This window comes from Centroberyx gerrardi, chromosome 16 (assembly GCF_048128805.1).
Source record: "Centroberyx gerrardi isolate f3 chromosome 16, fCenGer3.hap1.cur.20231027, whole genome shotgun sequence".
Taxonomy (NCBI): domain Eukaryota; kingdom Metazoa; phylum Chordata; class Actinopteri; order Beryciformes; family Berycidae; genus Centroberyx; species Centroberyx gerrardi.
This window is the reverse complement of record NC_136012.1, coordinates 10,410,530-10,432,885: the sequence shown is the minus strand read 5'-3', so window position 1 is coordinate 10,432,885 and position 22,356 is coordinate 10,410,530. Positions and strand designations below refer to the sequence as shown.

The 22,356-nt window shown below is 39.2% G+C and overlaps 2 protein-coding genes across 2 annotated transcripts; both read left to right on the top strand.

Moving 5' to 3' along the window:
- The first annotated feature begins 2,656 nt into the window (after positions 1-2,656).
- LOC144542454 (protocadherin beta-15-like) lies at positions 2,657-11,396 on the top strand. Its single transcript, XM_078289280.1, has 2 exons — positions 2,657-5,035; positions 11,289-11,396. The coding sequence occupies exons 1-2, from the start codon at positions 2,657-2,659 to the stop codon at positions 11,394-11,396; spliced, it is 2,487 nt and encodes an 828-aa protein (XP_078145406.1).
- Positions 11,397-14,076: 2,680 nt separating this feature from the next.
- LOC139916030 (protocadherin gamma-A4-like) lies at positions 14,077-17,594 on the top strand. Its single transcript, XM_078289279.1, has 3 exons — positions 14,077-14,276; positions 14,691-16,179; positions 17,589-17,594. Exons 1-3 carry the CDS (start codon positions 14,077-14,079, stop codon positions 17,592-17,594), a joined length of 1,695 nt encoding a protein of 564 aa, XP_078145405.1.
- Positions 17,595-22,356: the final 4,762 nt, after the last annotated feature.

The following is a 22,356-nucleotide window of genomic DNA, read 5'->3' as shown; positions in this document are numbered from 1 at the left end:
TTTTTTCCTGCATGCCGTTTTCAGTGTCTCTGTCCTTGGTGCTGAACTTGTTTTATCCGTTGGTGCATTTTGACTGAGAATTGGCCTCTGTCTTCGTATGCTGATATTATTTTTCCTATTGCTAGTAGGGATGTTTTGGGATATTATTATTTTAAATTTTTATTGGAATTATTATTTGAACAGTTGCTCTTTTTGTGAAAAAGAGCAACTGTGTTCTTTATGTTTTCGCAGTGGAGCCTCACTGTCTTTTTCATGACTAGCTAACTAACTGATTACATTTCTGTCAATCAAATTAGCATTGGCCGTCTGCATTGGAACTATCACTCCCAAACGTTTGCCAATGGCTGACTAGGTGAAGGCCCCACATGTGCTATATTCAGACACAGAAACCCTTCAACACATCCTGTCAGGATGCAAAGTTAGGCTCATCAGTTTTAGAAAATATGCAGTGTTACATGTGAACATATTTCTGGCACTTGCATTATAATTGCTTAATTTGAGTGATTCCAGTAAATTTGATTCGGCTATATTTCAGTTTATAAGATGATGTTGTTTTTTTCCCAAATAGAATAACACACCTTTTATCAAATGAGCAGTTTATTTCAACCTTAGGGATATGCTGTATTTTTTCCACAGTAGTTTTCTCTAAAAGTACATTAGCACTGATCCAGTATAATTGAAAGCTCCTTTATAAGACTGAAACTTCGTTGTGGCTTAATAATCATCATGGATTATTATTTGTTGTTGGTGTTGTTGTTGTTTAGCCAACATAAAGTTAGTTGATAGTTCATTAGACATGTCATAGGGATTTTGATCCTTCAGAGGTTCAATACTTTGACTTGTCATAAATAAGCATGTAGTATACTATTAAGTACTAATAAAGAAATTAATACTGATACTACTACTATTTCCACTAATACTAATATCTGAAACAGTCTTCAGAAAGTATTGAGATTAATTCAAATAACAGATGAAATTGTTTTCAAAGAAATATACCATATGTCTTGTGACTATAATTGACTTTTTCTGAAGCAGTTATTCTAAATTCATGTGGCGTTTATAAGGAACTTTGGAGGTTTTAATTAGTTTTACAACAAATAGATCCAATTATTGTAGCAACAAACATTTTTGGAATATGTTAATTGTTTTGCACATTTGAAATAATCACGCTTTAATAAGTTGCCTCTGCTTAAAGATATGTTCACGGCACAGTAAAAGGTTCCTTACTTATTTCCTTTGACACCTTTTTAGGTTCATCTTTATGCCCCTAATGAGCTGGAGCATGCCCAGTGCAGTGGTGATTGATTGCTTTACTGTTAGTGATGAGCCTCTACAGGTACACGGTCTATGACATGCAGGTTACATTTTGTAGATTACTGTATATGCTAAATCACGTCTTCTACACACTCTGATGATAATTTTGCAGAGAGGAAATGACTTCTGGTGCCAAATATGCCATCACGGCTGTGTTTTTGTTCACATCAAATCGATACAGGCATTATATGTGAATTATGTGACGTTGTTGCTAACATTTTCTGGCAGTCCATGGTCTTATATTTTAGCCCAGGTTAAATGATGCTATTATTGTGCGAAGGTTTACTTGGACATTTAGGTTATAGCTCTGAATGTAAAGCAATTTCAAAGAAAGAAAAGTGCATTTTCCACTGAAATGTTGTCATCGTTGGGGCTTAGTTTCTTTGCCATATGTTATTTCAGTGTTGTGGCAACTCCCTGTCAGAATTTAGAGACCACTTCAGCATTATAATTTTAGTTGAATCATTGCATGTCTTTGGTTTATTTGTGTATTATTCTGAGAGAAATGTTGTCATTTGCTTTGAAAAAAATATTGGTAACACTTTATAATAACAATACACAAATAAACATGAATACATGAATTAATGCCTGAGTTACTGATGAACTATAAGGAATTCACAAAACTGGACACTGACAAATGAATGAGTCATACCTTGGTCACCATTAGTTAGTTAATTAAGTCACCAGCATTAACCAATAGTGGCCTAGCTATGACTCGTTTATTTGTCAATGTCAAGCTTCTGAATTACTGATAGCTCATTCATTAATTCATGCATTACTTGATTTACATGTTGATTCATGCATCAGTTAATGTATTAATTAATGTTGTTTTGTGTACCCTTTACCGCAGGGTCATGTTGTCTTCATTGTTCCCTTCTCTACACCAATTTAATGTTGTCTTTAAAAGAGTGACGGCCTGTCATATTCCCTGACATCAGTCCGCTTTTAAAATTGATACATGGAGCTGATTGCATACAGTATCTGATGCAAAACTGTGATTTCCTGACTTAGACCATTTCGGTAACTAGTTGCAAACGTTGCATACACGAGAATCATTTCCATTTATGTTCCATTTAGTTCATGAGTATGCTTAATTAAAACCAAATTGGCAAGTGCTACTTCTCAACTTTACTCATGGTGTCGCTATACACCAGTCTAGGTAAGATATATTAATTCCTCCACCCTCTGGTGTTGACGAATATTCTTGTGTTCCCGTTGACCGGTCTCGATATAGGCACATTCTCCGTCGAATTGCAGTGGTTATTTGTGTTATGTGGATACATTTTGCCATTTGGTTTTATCACAGCAAGTGTTTTTTATTCGTTAGCAACACATGGTTATAATGGGGTCCAAAAGACTCGTGTTGCAAATATGCAGCTTACATTTCCTTCTTCTTTGGTTGCATTCCGCACATGGAGACGTGAGCTATTCTTTTCCAGAGGAGATGAAACGCGGATCTGTTATTGGAAATATAGTCAAGGATCTCGGGCTGGAGACGGGCAAACTATCCACTAGAAAGGCTCGTATTGACACGGATGGGAACGATAAACGTTATTGTGACATAAACCTGACCAACGGAGAATTGATTATTGCCGACAGGATTGACCGAGAGGGGCTTTGTGGGGATAAGGCGTCGTGCATCCTACAACATGAACTTGTGCTGGAGAATCCTCTAGAGCTGCATCGTATTAGTCTACACGTTCAAGATATAAACGACAACTCCCCACAATTTAACGAAGAATCCATCAATATTGAAATTCGCGAGTCTGCAGACAGAGGAGCTCGTTTCTTGATAGAGGAGGCACGTGACGCCGATGTAGGACAAAATTCAGTTCAGACATACAACCTAAAAACCAATGAGAATTTCATATTGGCTATTAATGGAAATACCATCGAGCTTGTTCTCGATAAAGAGCTCGATCGTGAAAAGCAAGAGGAAATCAATTTGCTTCTTATAGCTTTAGATGGTGGTTCTCCTCAGAGATCAGGTACTGTACTCATACACGTCACTGTACTGGATGCTAATGATAACGTCCCAGTGTTTAGCCAGGCTGTATATGAAGCCAGTCTGCCTGAAAACTCTCCTCTAGATACTGTAGTGGTTACAGTGAGTGCTACTGATGCAGACGAGGGAGTAAATGGAGATGTAACTTATGATTTTGGACATGTTGCAGAACATGTGAAGAAGATATTCAATATTGACCGTAAAACGGGTGAAATACGAGTAATTGGCACCATCGACTTTGAAACTATCACATCATTTGAATTACGCATTAAAGCAAAGGATGGGTTAGGGCTATCCTCATATACGAAGGTAATAATTGTTATCACCGATGTTAATGACAACGCCCCTGTAGTCAATTTGAAATCTCTGACTAATCCCATACCAGAGAACGTGTCACCTGGTACAGAGGTGGGCATCATTAACGTGCAGGACAGAGACTCTGAGAATAACCGACTGGTCCGCTGCTCCATTCAACAAAACGTTCCTTTTAAATTGGTTCCCTCCATCAAAAACTACTATTCTCTGGTGACCACGGGCCAACTGGACCGTGAAGTCGTGTCTGATTACAACTTTACAATCACTGCCACCGACGAGGGCTCTCCGCCTCTGTCCTCATCCAAAACTATCCAGCTGTCAGTAGCCGACGTCAACGACAACTCACCTGTGTTTGAGGAACCGTCCTACAGCGCCTATGTGACTGAAAATAACAAACCTGGCTCCACTTTATGCTCCGTTACTGCTCGAGACCCAGACTGGAGGCAAAACGGTACAGTGGTTTATTCGCTTTTACCTGGTGATGTGAACGGTGCCCCGGTCTCGTCGTATCTCTCAGTTAACGGAGACACGGGAGTGATCCACGCTGTGAGGTCGTTTGATTATGAACAGTTCAGGCGCTTTAAAGTCCACGTGATGGCCAGAGACAACGGTTCTCCTCCGTTCAGCAGCAACGTGACCGTCAGTGTCTTCATAACGGATGTGAATGACAACTCTCCTCAGATACTGTACCCCGCCCCGGAGGGCAATTCTTTCATGACCGAGCTGGTCCCCAAAGCTGCGCACGGAGGCTCTCTGGTGTCCAAGGTGATAGCGGTGGACGCGGACTCCGGACAGAACGCCTGGCTGTCCTATCATATAGTCAAATCCACTGATCCGGGACTTTTCACTATTGGTCTCCACAGCGGAGAGATCAGGACACAGCGGGACATTTCTGCAACTGACAGCATGAAACAGAACCTTATTGTGGCAGTGAAAGATAACGGACAGCCCCCTCTCTCTGCCACCTGTACCATGTTTTTACTTATTTCTGATAACTTGGCTGAAGTGCCAGAACTGAAAGATATTTCTCATGATGAGAGCAATTCCAAGCTGACCTCATATCTGATTATCGCACTGGTGTCCGTCTCCACCTTTTTCCTGACCTTCATTATTGTCATCCTGGGTGTGAGGTTTTGTCGCAGGAGAAAGCCCAGACTGTTGTTTGACGGAGCGGTCGCCATCCCCAGCGCTTATCTCCCTCCCAATTATGCAGAGGTTGACGGCACAGGAACTTTACGCAGCACTTACAATTATGACGCCTACTTGACAACGGGTTCTAGAACCAGTGACTTCAAGTTCGTGAGATCTTACAATGACAGCACGCTGCCTGCTGACCAAACTCTGAGGAAAAGTCCATCTGACTTTGCTGAGGTATTTGGAGATTGTGATGGTTCCCCGGAGGTAGGAGCAGGTTTCAGATTTCAATTGGACAATATTTGTAAAACTTGCTGAGTCAGTCTATTTACAGTTTTGTTTAAAATATTTCCTTTTTTTTCTTTTTACTTATTTTGTAGATGAATAGAAACAATCGTTTTGTGTTGTCCAGACCATGCTGTTCATAAGAATTTATGGTTGTCCTCATGTTGACAAAAACTCTGGAGAGTCTGAGGGATCCCCTAAGGTAAGACTTAGGGTGACCAATCTGTTAATTCAGTGCGCATAGGACAGTGTGTGCTCTGGAAAAATGTGCTGGGCTTGATCAATTTTTTTTGAATAATTTCGAGATTGAACAAATTCGTTTTTGTTGGTTGGTCCTTTAGTGGTTTTACTTCATTGATCCTTTATTTTATGAATAGACAACGTCTCTTTGACATGAGAGACCTCTAAAGCAGTGCACTTTATAAAGTGGCCACTTTATAAAGTGGCTACTGAGAGAAAGCCAAAAATACACACTTTTCTTTTTTCTTTGAGTGAAACTATTTCAGTTTACTGCTTAAGCTTGACACTCACAAACTTGAGTGATAATGTAAGTGTTCTGTTGTTTGCCCTTACCAGTGCAGATACATTTTAACTCTTGTCCCCATTGAGTGGCTTTCTCTTCATCAATTCTTTAATACTTGCAATTATATTTGCTTATTCTAATTCTTGTTCATCTGGTCATCTCATTTTCACTAGGCTGAAATGTATGTGCATGAATAATATGATAGGATTTACTATAATTTTTTATTTGGATTTAAGTGGGAATACCAAAATTGAATAGAAAAAAAAAAAGCTAACCCTAAAATCAAAAAACCCTTTTTGCAAGATCATGTGAAGAATTATTAATGTAGGTGGCATTACTTGTCAACATGACATCATGTCTGGATTCCTGTAAGACAACACAATACAACAATCAATATTGTAGCATATTGTTGGGGATGAACTCTCACAACAACTTTAATAAAGTTTAATACAGGCACACACTTGAAGAGTCAAGTATGAAAATTAGTCAGTGTTCTGCAGAGGAGAGTAGTGGTCTTCAACTGACAAGAGCATCTGCTAAAGCTCCGCCATGTTTGAAGGATTATTATATAGCAGCTCAGCTCAGACCACTGATTTGCTGGTGCAATGCTGAATATGAGGCAAAATGAAAGGAAACTGAAATGTCTCTATTAGATAGACCTCTACAATCAGTCTTGGGTTGTACTATAAGAAGAGAGGAGTATGATAAACTAAGTAAATTGACTGGCTACTCAATTCAAAAGGAAATCAAAATGATTAGATGGCCTACATATGGCCCAGATTTTACCCCTGTCTATTGTCAGATTGTAAAGGACAAAGAATTGGAGAGTTTTCATACTCTATGTGAAAATTATGACCTGAAGCAGCAGGACTTTTATATTTGCAAATCTGCCACTATTACGAGAAGGAAATAAAAATACCCGACCCAGATGTTCTCTCCGCTATCACAATTATTTTTTAGTGCATATAAGTCAGAAAGCACAAAAAGGACCATTGGCAAATCTCCTACCATTGAAAAACAATTCTAACTACTAACTAAAAAGCAAATGGGAGAAGGACTTAAATATCAAAATAACTCAGGAGGCATGGTCTGATGCCTGTATTGCTCAGATTAGCTCCACCAATTCAGTTGGAGAGATATGTTGTAAAAATTTGGTAATTTATTTATTACACCAAAGCAGAAATCTAAACAAATGGGCACACAGAACTATTGTTGGAGATAATATGGGTATCTGATGGTGGATCACGCTCATATCTTTTGGACTTGCCCAGTCATAGGACCATTTTGGAGGAAGATCAGAAGAATAGTCACCAAAGTTCTGGAATATGAGGTGGATCTTTCTTCTTTTTACTTAGGAAACATACCTAAAGATGTAAATAACACTGATAAATATCTTTTGAAAATATTCATGGCAGCAACTAAAAAAGCCATCACAAGATGCTGGCTTTCAAAAGATCCACCTACAGTAGGTCAGTGGACCAATATTGTAAATGGCATATATTGTATCAGACTGTATCAGGCATAACCTGTCTATTGTCTTGGTCCAAGCTGACACGGGCACTTATAGTCCTTTCTCAAGAAAAAGGAATGCTGCTTTTTATATGTACATATACTGTTCCCATGGATTTGCCATTTTATAGCTCAATGATCTTACCTTTCTGTAGCTCCTGCTCAGATGTAATTATAATTATAGGAGACATATTATAGTTACAGTTCTCCCTCAACAGTATTGCATCAGTGTTTTGGGGTTTTGTAACAATTTTAAATTCAGTTTAAATAAGCTTTTTTGGCATGAATGGAAGAGAGTCAATATTGCCAAAGCATTTCAGTGCATCAGAAAATAGTTAGTCCATTAGATAGAAAATAGCAACATAATTATTCTGTACACAAGTGGAAAAGTCCCAGTCCCAGTTTTGCTCTACATGCATCATTTTAAGTATTTGTATGACACCCAACAAAGACTTACAGAATTCCAATTGAAAGATTTCAACTGGATTTTTGTTTTTGCTCAATCTAGTTGTTACTAAAAGCATTCACCAGCAAAAATATTTTTTGTCACCATAGATAAGCCATTGCAAGCAGTTACAAACACACATTGTGATACCAACAGTGTGCAAGCAAGGTTCACTCTATACAGGGGAGAGGGTGCCACTTTTTTAGCAAAGTACAAACTTAATAAATTCCAAACCTTTAATGCAAAACCCAGCTCTGCTAGCTCAGTCTAGTTGTGTGAAATATTAGCCAGAAAAACAATATTTTTTTGTCACACATAGATTAGCTACCACAGTTGCAAAGCTATTGCTACCTAATACCAGTTGACTGACTGACCTGAATGTGGCCTTCCTGATGAACATGTCTTGTGCCATGGGAAAAATAACTCACTTGCTTAACACAAGTTTATTCCAGTCCCAGTATTCAGTTTGCATTAAGGCTGTTTCACAACTCCTGTTCTGTGGATATATTTGTTTTCTCTCTGCAGTTTGCAGGGTGATCAGGACTAAACTGAGCTATGTGCAAGCGTGATTGACAGGCAGTAGGGACACCTCTTCGTAGAGAGCTCGCATGATAAGGCCTACTGGGAGCTGTGAGATTTTGGAGAGCCTGAAAAAATAGGCAGAGGCTATGACAGAGGCCACATCTTCTCTCAGACCATTTGAAATACTGATAGCTGAAAAGGTATTATGACATTTTTGCCAAATAAGTTGCGTACCCAAGCTTTAATGCCTTTATAGCCCAGCCAAAACTCCCAGGGGAGCTTATTTCCAGACCAAGGTAATTATACCTTGTGCTATGCTTCAATGGGAGTCCTGTGTAAAATAAGTTGTATTTGTTTTCCCTAGAAAACCATAAGTGTTTTTGTCCAGATTGACTGTTAGAGCCCATCTGTAACAATATTTCTCTACAAGGGTTATACATTCTTGTAATCCTTCTGATGTAGATGACAGGATCAACAGCGTAAAGCAAACATTTCACCTCCATGTCATGTAAGATGAGGCCAGGGACTGCAGATTTTTCCAACATCGTTGCCAGATCTTTGAGTAAAATGTACAGTTCTCCTACTTCCAATTTTGACACTGCACTCATTGTGTACATAGATATTTCATTGGCATTGCACACTTTTCCTCCAGTGCCATTTTGGAGTACTTCATCAAATGCCTTCTTAAAATCTACAAAACAAGCAAATGTTTTTATCTTGTGTGTGTTCAAATTTTGGTTGATAAGCGTATGGGGAGAATAGATGTAATCAGATTTCCAGTTTTCAGGGAGAAAGGCAATTTGGCTTCTAGTGAAGATATGCTCTATAAAGAAGGTCTGATTTTTTTGTCAATGATACCACAAAAAAACTTTCCCAAATTGTTGCAAACACATAGCCTCAATAATTGTTAGGGTCAAATTTATTCCTGTTTTAATTTCTTCATTTCAGATTGCTGGATACCAACACTTAAGTACAAGATTGAATCATTTCAACAATGCACCTAGCAGTTTAGGGCTACTTTAGTTTCAACATTTCATTGTTAATATTATCTGGTCCAAATTATTTTATTTTTTTGGCTTTAATGTCTTAATCTGCTCTTTTAATTCATCTAAATCTGTTACCTAATCTTTTATATATTTCCCCAAATATATTGTTGTGAACAGCCTCTTTAATTTGGCAAACTTTGGTGTTCGTATGTGCCCTCTTTATTTTTCAGGAGTTTCTTGTCTGATGTCAACATCAATGTGTACTCATGGTGTAGTGCTTGGTTGGCTGGCTGTGTGTTTTTTATTTGAAAGCAACCTCAACATCAGTTGAGAGGAATCACATTATCGGTCAAACCATTCTTTCACAAATTTTGACTTTTTCTTCTTTTGAGTCTGTTATATTTATTTATTAAGTTCATTACTGATGTGTATTATAGCTGAGTTTACTTGCTCAGGGACAGAGAGATAAATTGTGTTTTGGAAAATATCTAACGTGTATAATTTCAGCATGGTTCATGTTAGATGCAAACTCTTCATAGCCTCTGTCCATTTATACTTTGTTTACAATCACTAGAGGATTTTTCATATTATTTTAGATATAAAACAGTTTGGGAGTGGTCATAGATTGGGAGCTCTGGCTTGACTACAAAGGCATTGATTAGTGAAGTTTCCTATATCATCACATTTGTTTCTGTGTGAAATATGTGGATATACTGTATTTCCATAGGGGTTTGAAAGAGGATGTGGTCATTACCTACATTATCAGTGTAATCAATTTCTTTATCGGTTCTTGCATTTAAATCCCCACATATGAGCACCTACTATTGAGATTGGAATTGAGAGGCTTCCTTTTGAAGATTGTCAAAACAATCCTCTCTGTAGTAAGGGGATTCACATGGTGGTACATATGCAGCACATAGAAATAGCAGCTGGTGATTTGCTTGCTCTATCTGAAGCCATATATGTGATTCAACTCTTTCAAATGGTGATAACACATGCTCCAGATTTTATTTATCCCAGATAATACCACCAGAGGTCCTTCCACATTTATTGTTGGTGTTTTTAAGGGAGGGAACAATAATTTCTTTATATCGTGTTGGGCAGTGGATGGATGCATCTGCACCACACCATATTTCATGGTATAGATATATACATGTTTTCTAAACTCTGTGTAAATTCAATGTTCATGGATTTGTTAATACAAACTGATGGCAGACCTCATCTATTCTAGTTACTATAAAGGAGCCCATAGATTATTGTTTGAGTTTACAGGGAAATTCAAATTATCCAAAGTTATTCTAACAGTGATGTATCTATTAATCTCTCTAAACTGGTCTATTAAAACTATGTTAAGTCTAAACCTGCATCAGTGTATTTGCTTGGGGGGGGGGGGGGGGGGGGGGGGGTTATATGGGTGTTGTCCATTTCTACTTTGTGTCAGTGGGGTAGTGATACTTTAATCAGATCACATATAGGCCTAGGTGCTAGTGAGGTCTGCAGTCCATCTGTGGTGGGAATAATGGGAGTTGGTGGGCACTGGTAATGCAGCATGCTGGGTGCTGGGCCTTTTATCTTCTTTGTATCAGAGGTGTGGATAGAGAGTCCCTTGGCTGCTCCTGCAGCATAACTCTCCACCTGGAGAGTCAGTCGTGGATTAAGTGTTATCTTCTGTTTGGTGGTACTGGGGGTGTTTTATGTCAAATGGCTCCCCTGTGTGAAAGCTTGACATGGCTTTGCTTTATTCAGAGTGATCCAGAGTGATGTCCTTTTACATCCTGGCAAATAGTCCCACTGTCTTCCTGTTCAGATGGATGTGATCATAAAGGTGGTTATGATAGTTATGACATTCGACATTAATACGCAGCTACGGGACATTTCTACATTATTGCCACAAATGATTCTTTGGGGTACATCAGAGTTGATAGGATAATTTTGGCTGATTGGTACGCCTCTGTTGCTGTTGATCAAAGCTTTTGCAACATCCACTTTTCTCATGGTCAGGATGTTTGTCCCCATCTGGATGATGACTCATGTTGGAATTTTTTATCTTGGATTAATCCGCAGTTTCACAGCAGACATGGTTGTTGCACACCAGAGCTTTTTAGCCAGAAATTTGAGATATTTTCTATTGGAGTCACATAGTATATAAATACTTCTCTCTTACCTTTTTACTTCCCAAGGTGTGTGTCCTCTGTACTGTCAGTAACCGTGAGGTTTGCTGCGGTTGCTTGGTGCTGTGTCCTACTCTAGGATGAGGTGTGGAGTTGTGGAGGCACTGGGCAGTCTGAAGAGGGCTGGCAGGAGAAGTGGGTGTCTCCTGTGGTGTTGCAACAGTTCAGTCTTCTCTATCTCTTCTAATTGTTACTCTAAGGCCTGGTATTGCAGGTCTCGATTTAATAGCTCCTCCACTCTTTTTAATTCCATATGAAGGTTCATGTTCACCTCCTCTAAATGTTTGAAGTCTCTCAGGTATCTTGGGGGAGCATTCATAGATGTCTTGTCTTCAATTCCCACATCACTCTTTTTTTTTTTTTTCCCCCAATTCTATTTAATTCTTTTTTTTTGTTTTTGGCATGAAAGTTTACAATGTTGCCAAAGCATCAAGATAAATATCAATGTTATATTATATTCCCTGCCCTGAGTATGAGTCTAAGTGTGTGTATGAGTCTAAGTGTGTGTGTGTGTGAGTGTGTGTCAGTGCCTTGACAGAGGAGGATCTGGGTTGCTGCATATTCAGCTCCCATACCCAGACCCTCCACTGCAAAATGAGTATCAGTCAACTATGTGATGGAATTAATGTTATAGCAACTAGGGTTACAGATTTTTTTTTTTATATTTCTCTGCCTCTTCTTTTAGTGAGCAGAATCCTCTTTGGAAGGTGTCAATGTTTTCTGGTGAGCCTTGAACCATAACTTTTCCATTATGGAAAAACATTTATTGTTGTTTTGCTGTCTTGCATTTCAATTGTAATTTTTTCCTCCTTTTGAGATCCCCTTTTAGATGTCCATGGCAAGCCGGTGTAAATGGCAGTATGCCAAGCAGATAGGTCCTGGGTGTAGAAAAGAAGGTCACATTTTTAAATGTGAATTTAGCCATCCTTCATCTTTCTTCTGAAGTCAGACAGTAGTTTATCCGGGTTTTCCCTCAAGGTCTTATGTGTAAAGTTTTGCTGTGCTTTATCAGATTGTAAGTCTTTATGATAGAAGTTGGTAACGCTTTATTTTATAGGTCCGCAATTTCCTAGTAATTTCCTTGAGAGGAGTAATAACTTTTCATTTCTTAGGAAGTTTCCTGGAAAGAACTGTGGCATTATGTACTAATTACAGGGAAAATAGATGACCTGTCATTCTCATACACACAGCTTCATTGAAACATATTACTGTTTATTTTCCAACTATTTTCTATCTACTCTCCACAGATTAGACCTGTAAATTAAAGTAATTTAGTACTGTACATTTTCCATTATTTTATATCAGTAGTTATGTTACTTACACTAATTACGCCCACCTGCTCATCTTCAAACGTCCCCCATTATCTTCTTTATCATGCTATCCCTTTATCATGATAAAGGGATAGCATGATGTGTGGATATCCCGCACACACATACACACACACACACACACACACACACACACACACACACACCAATTAAAGTGGAAAATCACCATACATTATCAATCATCAAATATTCTAAATGAGTTCAATAATCAAAACAAGAATTAATTACATTTTTATTAAACAAAACAGAAGGCTTAGTATACATTTTGTAAACATTTGTGATACTTTTTTAGACAGTTATATTCTGGTTCTATCATTGTCCTTTGAAAAAAATGGTCTCAATTCTGTTTTCAATTCTTTTAAGGTAACTAAACTAAGGTCTGTACTATGTCATTAGTGTTTTGTAAAAGAAACTTCTTTTTATAGACTGACCATTATTTGTGGTACTGACATTATCATGGGAAAAAAGCGACTTTTTTCACAATCAAATTTCACCCTCTTAAAGTGTAATTAGCCGAACCAACATATAACTGCTGGTATGTTCCCATGTTACTTCTTTATATGAACATATATACTACACAGTTCATTAGCAATTACAACAGTTACCAGTGGCTACCTGACAGCTAATGAAAAAATAAACTGACATAATGATAAATTAAACTGTAATGATGTCATTCTTGATTCATTAATAAGTGCTTAATCACTTATCAACATATTACTTAATGGTGACTAAGAGGTAGTGAGTAGCTAAATAATATATAAATTAGTGGTTATTAAATGATTAACTACACAATTAATCATTAACTAGAGAGCTGTAGCGTAAAGTGATACCTGCTAAACTGTGTCAATTGTAGACCAATTTGATATTATAGCATACTGTCCACTATTGTAATTATCTTCTTAGTCTTTTGGTGATGCTCTTTTACAAACTCTGACTCGTGCATGCATAGCAACAATCATATGGCTCAGCCCTGTGTCAGTGTTATTGGAGTAGAGAGAGAGAGAGAGAGAGAGAGAGAGAGAACGAAAACACTATTGTAATTATCCTCTTAGTCTCTTGGTGGCGCTCTTTTAAAAAGTCTGACTCGTGCTTGCACAATCCATGGCATGTCTCACCCTAACTGTGTCAGTGTTACTGAAGTAGTGCGTTAGAGCCAAGGTGTGTGTGTGTGTGTGTGTGTGTGTGTGTGTGTGTGTAGGTGTGTGTGTGTGTGAGTGTGTGTGTGTGAGAGAGAGGGAGAGAGAGAGAGAGAGAGAGAGAGAGAGAGATCCAAGCTGACAGGCTCCCTAATAGGGCATGCTTCACTCGGCTAGAAAAGCAGGGAACCGGCGGATTACAGCAGCATTTCCAGTTGGATATTTGAATATATAGGCATATGTGTATAATTTAGCTATTATGATGCCGACAGTACACCTGTTTCTATATAAAGGATGTGTAATGGGACAGCGAATAAACTTCAAATGGTGGCTGCATTTTTCTTTGTTTAGCCTCCTTTTTGATGCATCGTTTGGAGAGCTTCGTTACGTTCTTCCAGAGGAGATGCAGCGCAGCTCGGTTATCGGGCATGTTGCACGGGATCTGGGGTTGAAAGTGACGGAGCTTGATGCTCGTCGAGCTCGGGTTGTTGCAGAGGGCACTCGGCAGCTGTGTGAACTGGACACCGGGTCGGGCAATCTTTTGATCAGCCAGCGGATAGACAGAGAGGAGCTGTGCGCGCAAGCGACTGTCTGCGTCCTACAGTACCAGCTTCTACTTGAAGATCCACTTCAAGTATACAGCCTTGTTTTGGATATTCAAGATATAAATGACAACAGCCCAGTGTTTGCTACCGAAGAAATAAAGCTAGATTTAGTTGAGTCGACAGTTCTGGGGAGGCGCTTCCCGTTGGAGAGCGCGCATGACCCCGATCTGGACACCAACTCAGTTCGTGAATATAAACTGACTCCAAATGAACATTTCGCACTGGAAATGAGTACCCAAATAAATGGAAACGCATATCCGGAACTGGTTCTAAAAAAGGCTCTGGACCGGGAGACACAAGCTGAATATGTACTGACAATCAGCGGGATTGACGATGGCTCTCCAGTCAGATCAGGAACTGCGTCCATCCATATCCGTGTTTTAGACGCTAATGATAATGTCCCAATTTTTAGCCAAAGAGTTTATAAGGCCTCTGTGCCAGAGAACTCAGCCAGGGGGGCCGTTCTCGCAAGGCTGAATGCCACTGATTTAGATGAAGGTGTTTATGGGGGAATAACATACTCGTTCAGTCACATATCAGACAAAACGAGAGGAGTTTTTGAAATTGACCCGCTGAGCGGAGAGGTCAGGGTGGCAGGTCTCATTGACTATGAAGTAGCTAGTGCGCACGAGCTGGATGTCCAGGCTAAAGATGGTGGCGGTCAGGCCTCGCACTGTAAACTTATAATTGACGTTATTGACGAGAATGACAACGAACCCGTGATAGAAGTGAAGTCGGCATCTGCCACCGTGGCTGAAGATTCCAAACCAGGAACTATGGTGGCTCTGATTAACGTTTATGACCTGGACACCGGAAATAGTGGGCGGGTCATGTGTGCAATATCAGACAATGTTCCATTTATATTGGTATCAGAGGTCAAGAACTATTACATGTTAGTGACTGACGGTATGCTAGACAGAGAAGTGCACCCAGAGTATAGCATCACGGTGACTGCCACTGATTCGGGCTCTCCCTCACTCTCCAGTGTAAAGTTAATAACAATCATGGTCAGTGATATCAATGACAACCCCCCAACTTTTACGCAAATCGAGTACAATGCGAATGTTTGGGAAAACCAACCCGTTGGCACGTTTGTAATGAAAGTGAAAGCAGAGGACATTGATGACGGATCCAATGCTAAAATATTATACCTTGTGTCGAAGGACACGGACCCAGAAATGTCGTCGTTCCTTACCATCAACTCAGAAACGGGGGAGCTTTTCACATCGCGACTCTTTGATCACGAACAATCAGTTCATTTCCAAATGCAAGTGACAGCTCGAGATGAAGGCGATCCTCCACTTTCCACTACTTGCACAGTAAACATTTTTATTGGGGACCATAATGATAACCCACCTGTAGTCCTATATCCTGTTCAAACCGCCGGGTTTATTGCTGAAGATATGTTGCCAATTGAAGCGCCTAAGGGTTACCTAGTTACTAAGGTGGTCGCCGTGGACGCTGATTCTGGGCATAACGCTTGGCTTTCCTACAGAATAATCAAAGCACCGCAGCCTAACCTGTTTACAGTAGGTCTGCACACAGGTGAAATTAGAACCCTGCGACCATTCCTCGAGGACGACGAACCAAAACAAACCCTCGTGATTTTAGTAAAGGATAACGGGCCCGAATCTCTCTCCGCCACTGCCACAGTCAGTATAGTAATTGGTGACGGACTGCCTGTTTTAAACGAACTCTTTGAGTTTACGAATGAATCACAGGGCAGTGACAATTTAACGCTGTATTTGATAATTGCTCTGACAACCGTTTCCTTTCTTTTCCTCATTTTAATCAGTGGAGTTATTTATTTCAGCATCTGCCGACGTGGTCATGTGTACCGTTCGGCCACCTCCAGTCTCCCCGTTTTCCCCATGACCTACTGCCCCCCTAGCTACGCAGATGTAAGTCGTTGTGGGACACTCCTCAAAGATGAGAGATATGATTCATTTTTGACCACTGGCTCGTGGAGAGGTGACTTCCGTTTCGGCTCAAACATAGACACTGACACACTGAAGAAAAGAAGTGCAGCCTATCAAAAAAACACCCTAAGGCGCACAAGTGCAGACAGGGTATCTAAGGTGAGGGCAGGTACACAGCATCCTTGTTACATGGTCAACTGAGAGTCAGCTATGACAAGCCATAAAATATTGATAAATAATCCCCGTGAATTCAATTAAGACCTTCTGTTTGTTTTGGTGCAATGTCTCTGTATCTCCACAGGACTGTTCCAAAATTTACCTTATCATTATTGCATTCAATTATTCTTTGTGATTGTTTTATGTGGTTACTAGAGAAAACAAATCTTGTGATGATAGATGATAATAAAAAATGTCAAAATATTTCTACATAAGTATTTTTGCATGAATATATTATGTAATCTACCTTGTCTAGTTTTACATACATGCCCCCCACCCCTTCCCCTCAGGTCCCTCTGATGTGGTACTGTTATGGCAGACTTAACCTTTTAGACGTGCATGCATATAGAGGCTACCTGGGTTTCAATTCCTTAACATATACAAACATTTTGGAAAACACTGTCATAGTAACATGATTAAATTGATTGTGTTATCTACTTCTGTTTCTGCGTGGTGTGATTGTTGTTTATCAAAGACTGAAAAGGTTTGCTGCTGAGGCAAGCTTTCTCTGGGCACATAGATATTTATGTTAACAAATAAGTCACAACATTTTCTTTCTCCCTATCTCTTTTTCCTGTGCTCTGTCTCCCTTTGTCTCTTTCTTGTGCTCTCTGTCTCTCCCTCCCTCCCTCCCTCCCTCCCTCTCTCTCTCTCTCTCTCCCTCTCTCCCTCTCTCCCTCCCTCTCTCCCTCCCTCCCTCCCTCTCTCTCTCTCTCTTTCTCCCTCTCTCTCTCCCTCTCTCTTTCACTGTGTCTCTCTTTCTCTATGTTCAATTGATGTTCACAATGTTTGCTTTTTCATGCTAGTGTGATGCTATCTCCTTAGCTATTAATGAGATCCCCTACCTCATCCCTATACCCGTTTCCTAAACAGGACACATATTTATGAACACCATAAAAACCACCACAATATACTCTTTCCCTGAACAGCTCAGAAATAAGTGATGGATTGCCGGTTGGGGAGTGGGATATAACAGATTAAATACTTTACATATGTATTTACTGTTACTTACTGCACTTAAAATGTGTGACATAGACCTTTCTGACCAGTGCTCCATCTGTTGATCAGTGCATCTGTGATAGTGACACAGCTGAGGAAATATAGGCCCAGCTGTCTATACTTTGCTATAGTCCATGTGTCTTCAGTGAACTATTTATTTTTGCTTCTGTTTTCAGGTGTAAGATTCAAGTAGTCTGCGTGTAGGAAGGCCTTTACACTTGTATTTGTAGTCCGTGGTTCACTTGAAATATAGAGCAGCAAAAATTTTATATTATTTTTTTGTCCCAAAATAGACATAATTTGTCGTATGACAGTGATGTCAAAATCAAAGCTTTGCACAAGGGGTCTTAAATTGAACAATATGACAATGTGTACAGAATACACACAGAATATGTACTGGATGAAAAAGGAATTTAAAGAGAATGAGAGAAAGAGAAAGAGACCCAATGGACACTTGTACAGAGCTCTTAAGGGCCATGAGTTTGGGCCATTCTCCTAGTGAATTTCTAAGAAATTCCTAGACTGATTACTTGCAAGAAGAATTTTTTTAATTGTCGACAGTTATTTTGTTCACAGGTTTGACTGTGATATCCTTTAGTTCTCGTTTACTGATTTCTCTTGATAATTATGTTTCACACAAAGATGGGATACAATTTACTTTTTGACATTTTCTAAAAGGTGATTTGAGTACTTACACATGTTGGTATATAAATCTCAAATGAACCTCCTCTAGACCCCATGATTTTGCTGCTTTGGCTTTGAAGTTTGTGCAGTGGAAGGAGTTTTTTATTGATGTAGTTTATTTGAAATATCCAGTTTGGTCAAGTGACATGAATCATGCATTAATTGTATTGTAGCATATGAAAAATATTGTATTGTAATCCTTAGACTCCAGTAATATACTCCAGTAATAGACATCCGGCATTAAGACCCCACCAATCGTGTCACTAAACACTTTAACAAGTATGGCCACTCCCCCCCTGACTTTTTCTATTTTGGCGTAAAACAAGTCCAGAACAATCACCATAGCGGGGACAGCAACAAGGCCTGAAAATCGAGAGTTTGTGTGTGTGTGTGTGTGTGTGTGTGTTTTCATTTAACCTTTACTAGGTCGTGCTATTGAGATCAAGAATCTTTTTTTAAAGGAGACCTTGCAAAGAAAGCAGCATCAAGGCACACAAAAAAGTTTCAGGCTAACAACATACAACAATGTACAAAAGCAGAGTATTCTCAAAATCACATACAACAGAAAGCAAAGTATTTCTTTTTTTTTATATAAGTGTTGTTCAAAAGCACAGTAGACCTGGGCTGCACTCAGATCAGTGGTTATAGTCATACAACAACTGAAATGGTGGTTGTGTGTGGGGTTTGCGTGCCTGCCACTGATTGACTGAGTCATGGCAGTGAAGAGAAGAGTTTTTTTTTCATCAGGATGATTCCCATGTGAATCCATGTGTGCTCATGTTATAGCTGCAGGCTCATTTATGGTCCACATTTCAGCCATGGAAGGAGAAAAAGAAAACATGAATCACAAGCAGCATTTGAATTTATTTATTATCTGGGTCATGCGAATGCTGTGTATTAAGCAGTGTGGTTGAAAAAATTATAATTAAAAAAATGCCACTGTTTCTAATAGCATCAACTGCAACATAATAAACACAAGTGTCAGTGTGTTTTCAATATTGATTTGTTAATTATATACTTTTATTGGCTCAGAGCATCTGAGGAAGACATAGTCGAAATGCATTGCTCTGCAAAATAAATTAACATTGAAATTGCATAAATGGTGGACCATTTTGTTGGGAGGTGCAGACCATCTCACACATGTCTATGACTTCACCCTGGGGCCAGCACCCCAACCTGTCAATTTTAAAAAAGGTTGCTAGTCACGCAGCAGTTTACTTGTAAATATATATTTTTTGTTTTTATAGAAATATGGGCTACATGTCATAACTCCTGACACATGATGTAATTCCATAAGTTGTTTTCTTTTTTAGCTTCAACACCATCTTTACTTGTTGTGATGTTTGTGAATTTTACAGAAACAGCCTTTCACTGCTTTATGGGTAATTTATGTAAGCAGTAGAAATTGATATTTTATTGTTGCTTCATTAATTGTGATGCCATGTTCCCACCCATGTGGACAATACTTACACAGCATTCTACTTTGGTTGTAATGTGATAAACTGCCACTGCAGTTTATACTGAGATTTCACAGGAGCTGATAATTCTTCTATGACATTGTAACAATTGTGGCATCACAGGATAAGAGCTGGAAATTCTCCTACAGCATTGTGTCCATGTTGATATCATATAGGGGCAGTGAATACATACACAACATTCCAGTGTGTGTCTGTGATGTCACAAGAGCAAAAAAAAACAACAACACTTTTTTTTTCTTTCACCATTCCACTGGTGATGTTACAGAATGTGACAAGAGCCAAGAAAGCATTAAGTAATCCAGTAGCCTAATGCACTGGATGTGCTGTGGCATATATATTTTTCATTTTCAGATAAATTAGTATTTTGCATTTGTCCTTGGTGAGGCTTTTATCTGTACATTGTGCATATTTCATCATTGGGATATCATACTAACTGACTCTCTTTCTCCTTTCTTTTTCCGGTGCACTCCATGAATGGCCCTACCTTTTTATGTCCAACAGGTAAGAACATTTTTATTTTCCTATTCTTGTTTTTTTTTTTTTTTAAACTGACCGTATACCCACTGTTATTACTCTGCCATATAAACACTACAGTCTCATCAACACCACACACTAAAGTCCCACCATCATTATCAAACACAATAGGTCTAAGATGTCTTTCTACCCCTTTTCTATCTCTCTTCTTTACCTAATTTTTTCCATACCTGAAATGTATAGCTTCGCAAGACAACACACATGTACACTCACCGAGCACTTTATTAGGAACACCTGTACACCTGCTTATTCATGCAATTATCCATTCAGCCAATCATGTGGCAGCAGTGCAATGCATAAGATCATGCTGATACAGGTCAGCAGCTTCAGTTAATGTTCAAATCAAACATCAGAATGGGGAAAAAATGTGATCTCAGTGACTTTGACCGTGGCATGGTTGTTGGTGCCAGACGGGCTGCTTTGAGTATTTCTGAAACTGCTGATCTCCTGGGATTTTCACGCAAAACAGTCTCTAGAGTTTACACAGAATGGTGTGAAAAACGAAAAACATCCAGTGAGCGGCAGTTCTGCGGAAACGCCTTGTTGATGAGAGCGGTCAGAGGAGAATGGCCAGACTGGTTGGAGCTGACAGAAAGGCTACAGTAACTCACATAACCACTCTTTACAACTGTGGTGAGCAGAAAAGCACCTCAGAATGCACATCACGTCGAACCTTGAGGTGGATGTCACTTTGGTAGCCGGTTGACACTGAGCTGAAAGCTGATACCTACCCAGAATTAGTAAGGTGTTCCTAATAAAGTGCTCCATGAGTGTATGTTTATAAGCCAAATATCTTCCCAAAATGTTGCTTTAAAAGTCATATTAAAACAAGAAAGTGAGGATTTAGCCAACAGTCCTGTATCACAGGCAGCTCCACTGCTCTTATTTGTGTGCTGTGTACCCTAGTACACTGCCTGCTGATGTGCAGCCACCACCTCAATAATGCAGTCATGATGTTGAGAATGTTATGGTTTGCGGCAACATACATGTTAATGCTGCGTTAATATTAATACTCGCACATTAATATTAAATGTGAGTAGGCGTGCGCACATGTGTGTACGCTACAAGGCACACCCGTGACCATTAAAAGGGGCGTTCTTAACTGTGCAGACAGAATGTTTTAAGTACACAGAGATCAAACGTGTTGCTGTGAGATTAGTACAGAGAATTGATATTAATTTCCGCTGATAGCGTCATGGGCGAGTGCTGCAGTCATTTCGTATTGGATAATGTTTCCCCTGCTCAAATGTAGGTCACTTAAAGGAGGGGTATCATTTGCTTTTTCAGCAATTTTATATAATTACCTGGTGTCTATAAAATACATGTTAAGTCTTTTTTCAGTAAAAATCGTTTAGTTATAGCTTTAGCTATTCACTTCCCAGTGTTTGTTTCCCACCTACAAAAAAATAGGTCGTTTACATAAGCAGCTTCTAATGCTAATGAGCTAGTGCTCTGATTGGCTGGCTATTCTGGAAGTCCTGCCCTCCTCTTAGCGCTGATTGGTCGATTTCAGACAGTCCAGTGTCTACATAGACACTGGAACAAAATCTGACTGGCTTGTACAAGGGGGCGTGTTTTATAGTGGGTGACTGTGGGGAAACGGCATAGTAATATTATTCAGTTTTTTTACTGTGATTACTTCACACCTCCAAGTACCAAAATCACCATAAACACTAAGAATTGCCACATCCTAGGATACCCCCCCTTTAATTTATCAGTCGGATTGGACAAAACTCTTTTTTTTTTTTTTATTATAACTAGGGATGACTGTGACCGGTGTCAGAATGTGTCTGTGTGTTTGTCTCCACGCACACACAAAAACACACGCAAAGTAACTATGTGCACGCACAAAGAGATATAACGGTTTTTGTTTCTCATAAAACATTAATGAATTGTCTCTCTTACATTTGAGACTGTTACATTTTATAAGGAGTTGGAAGGCATTCATGTGATTGTTGTCAGCCGTCTCTGAATACAGCAAGATGACCAAATGTATTTACTATGTAGTAGTAGTATTTTAAACAGGCAAAAATAAATTCATATTAAAAAAGAATGAAAGGACCAAGGCAACTCTTCATTTGAAAGGGTTAAAAAGCCTTTATAGCATGGCTAATTCATATTGAATTCGTTAAAAACTCAAACATGTTTCGGCAATATGCCTTAATCGGGGAGTAAACGGACAGCTTGTCACTTCTCAGTCATATAGGTTTCTTGTTGACAAGGAAGTAGAGACATCTTGTTGTGAACC

Bases quoted from the DNA above. Each gene is read 5' to 3' on its own strand.
- LOC144542454 (XM_078289280.1), top strand. From the start codon at position 2,657: ATGGGGTCCAAAAGACTCGTGTTGCAAATATGCAGCTTACATTTCCTT. The intron at 5,036-11,288 runs GTAGGAGCAGGT...GTCCTACTCTAG, and splicing joins ATTGTGATGGTTCCCCGGAG to GATGAGGTGTGGAGTTGTGG.
- LOC139916030 (XM_078289279.1), top strand. From the start codon at position 14,077: ATGCAGCGCAGCTCGGTTATCGGGCATGTTGCACGGGATCTGGGGTTG. The intron at 14,277-14,690 runs GTACCAGCTTCT...CCCAATTTTTAG, and splicing joins GCGACTGTCTGCGTCCTACA to CCAAAGAGTTTATAAGGCCT.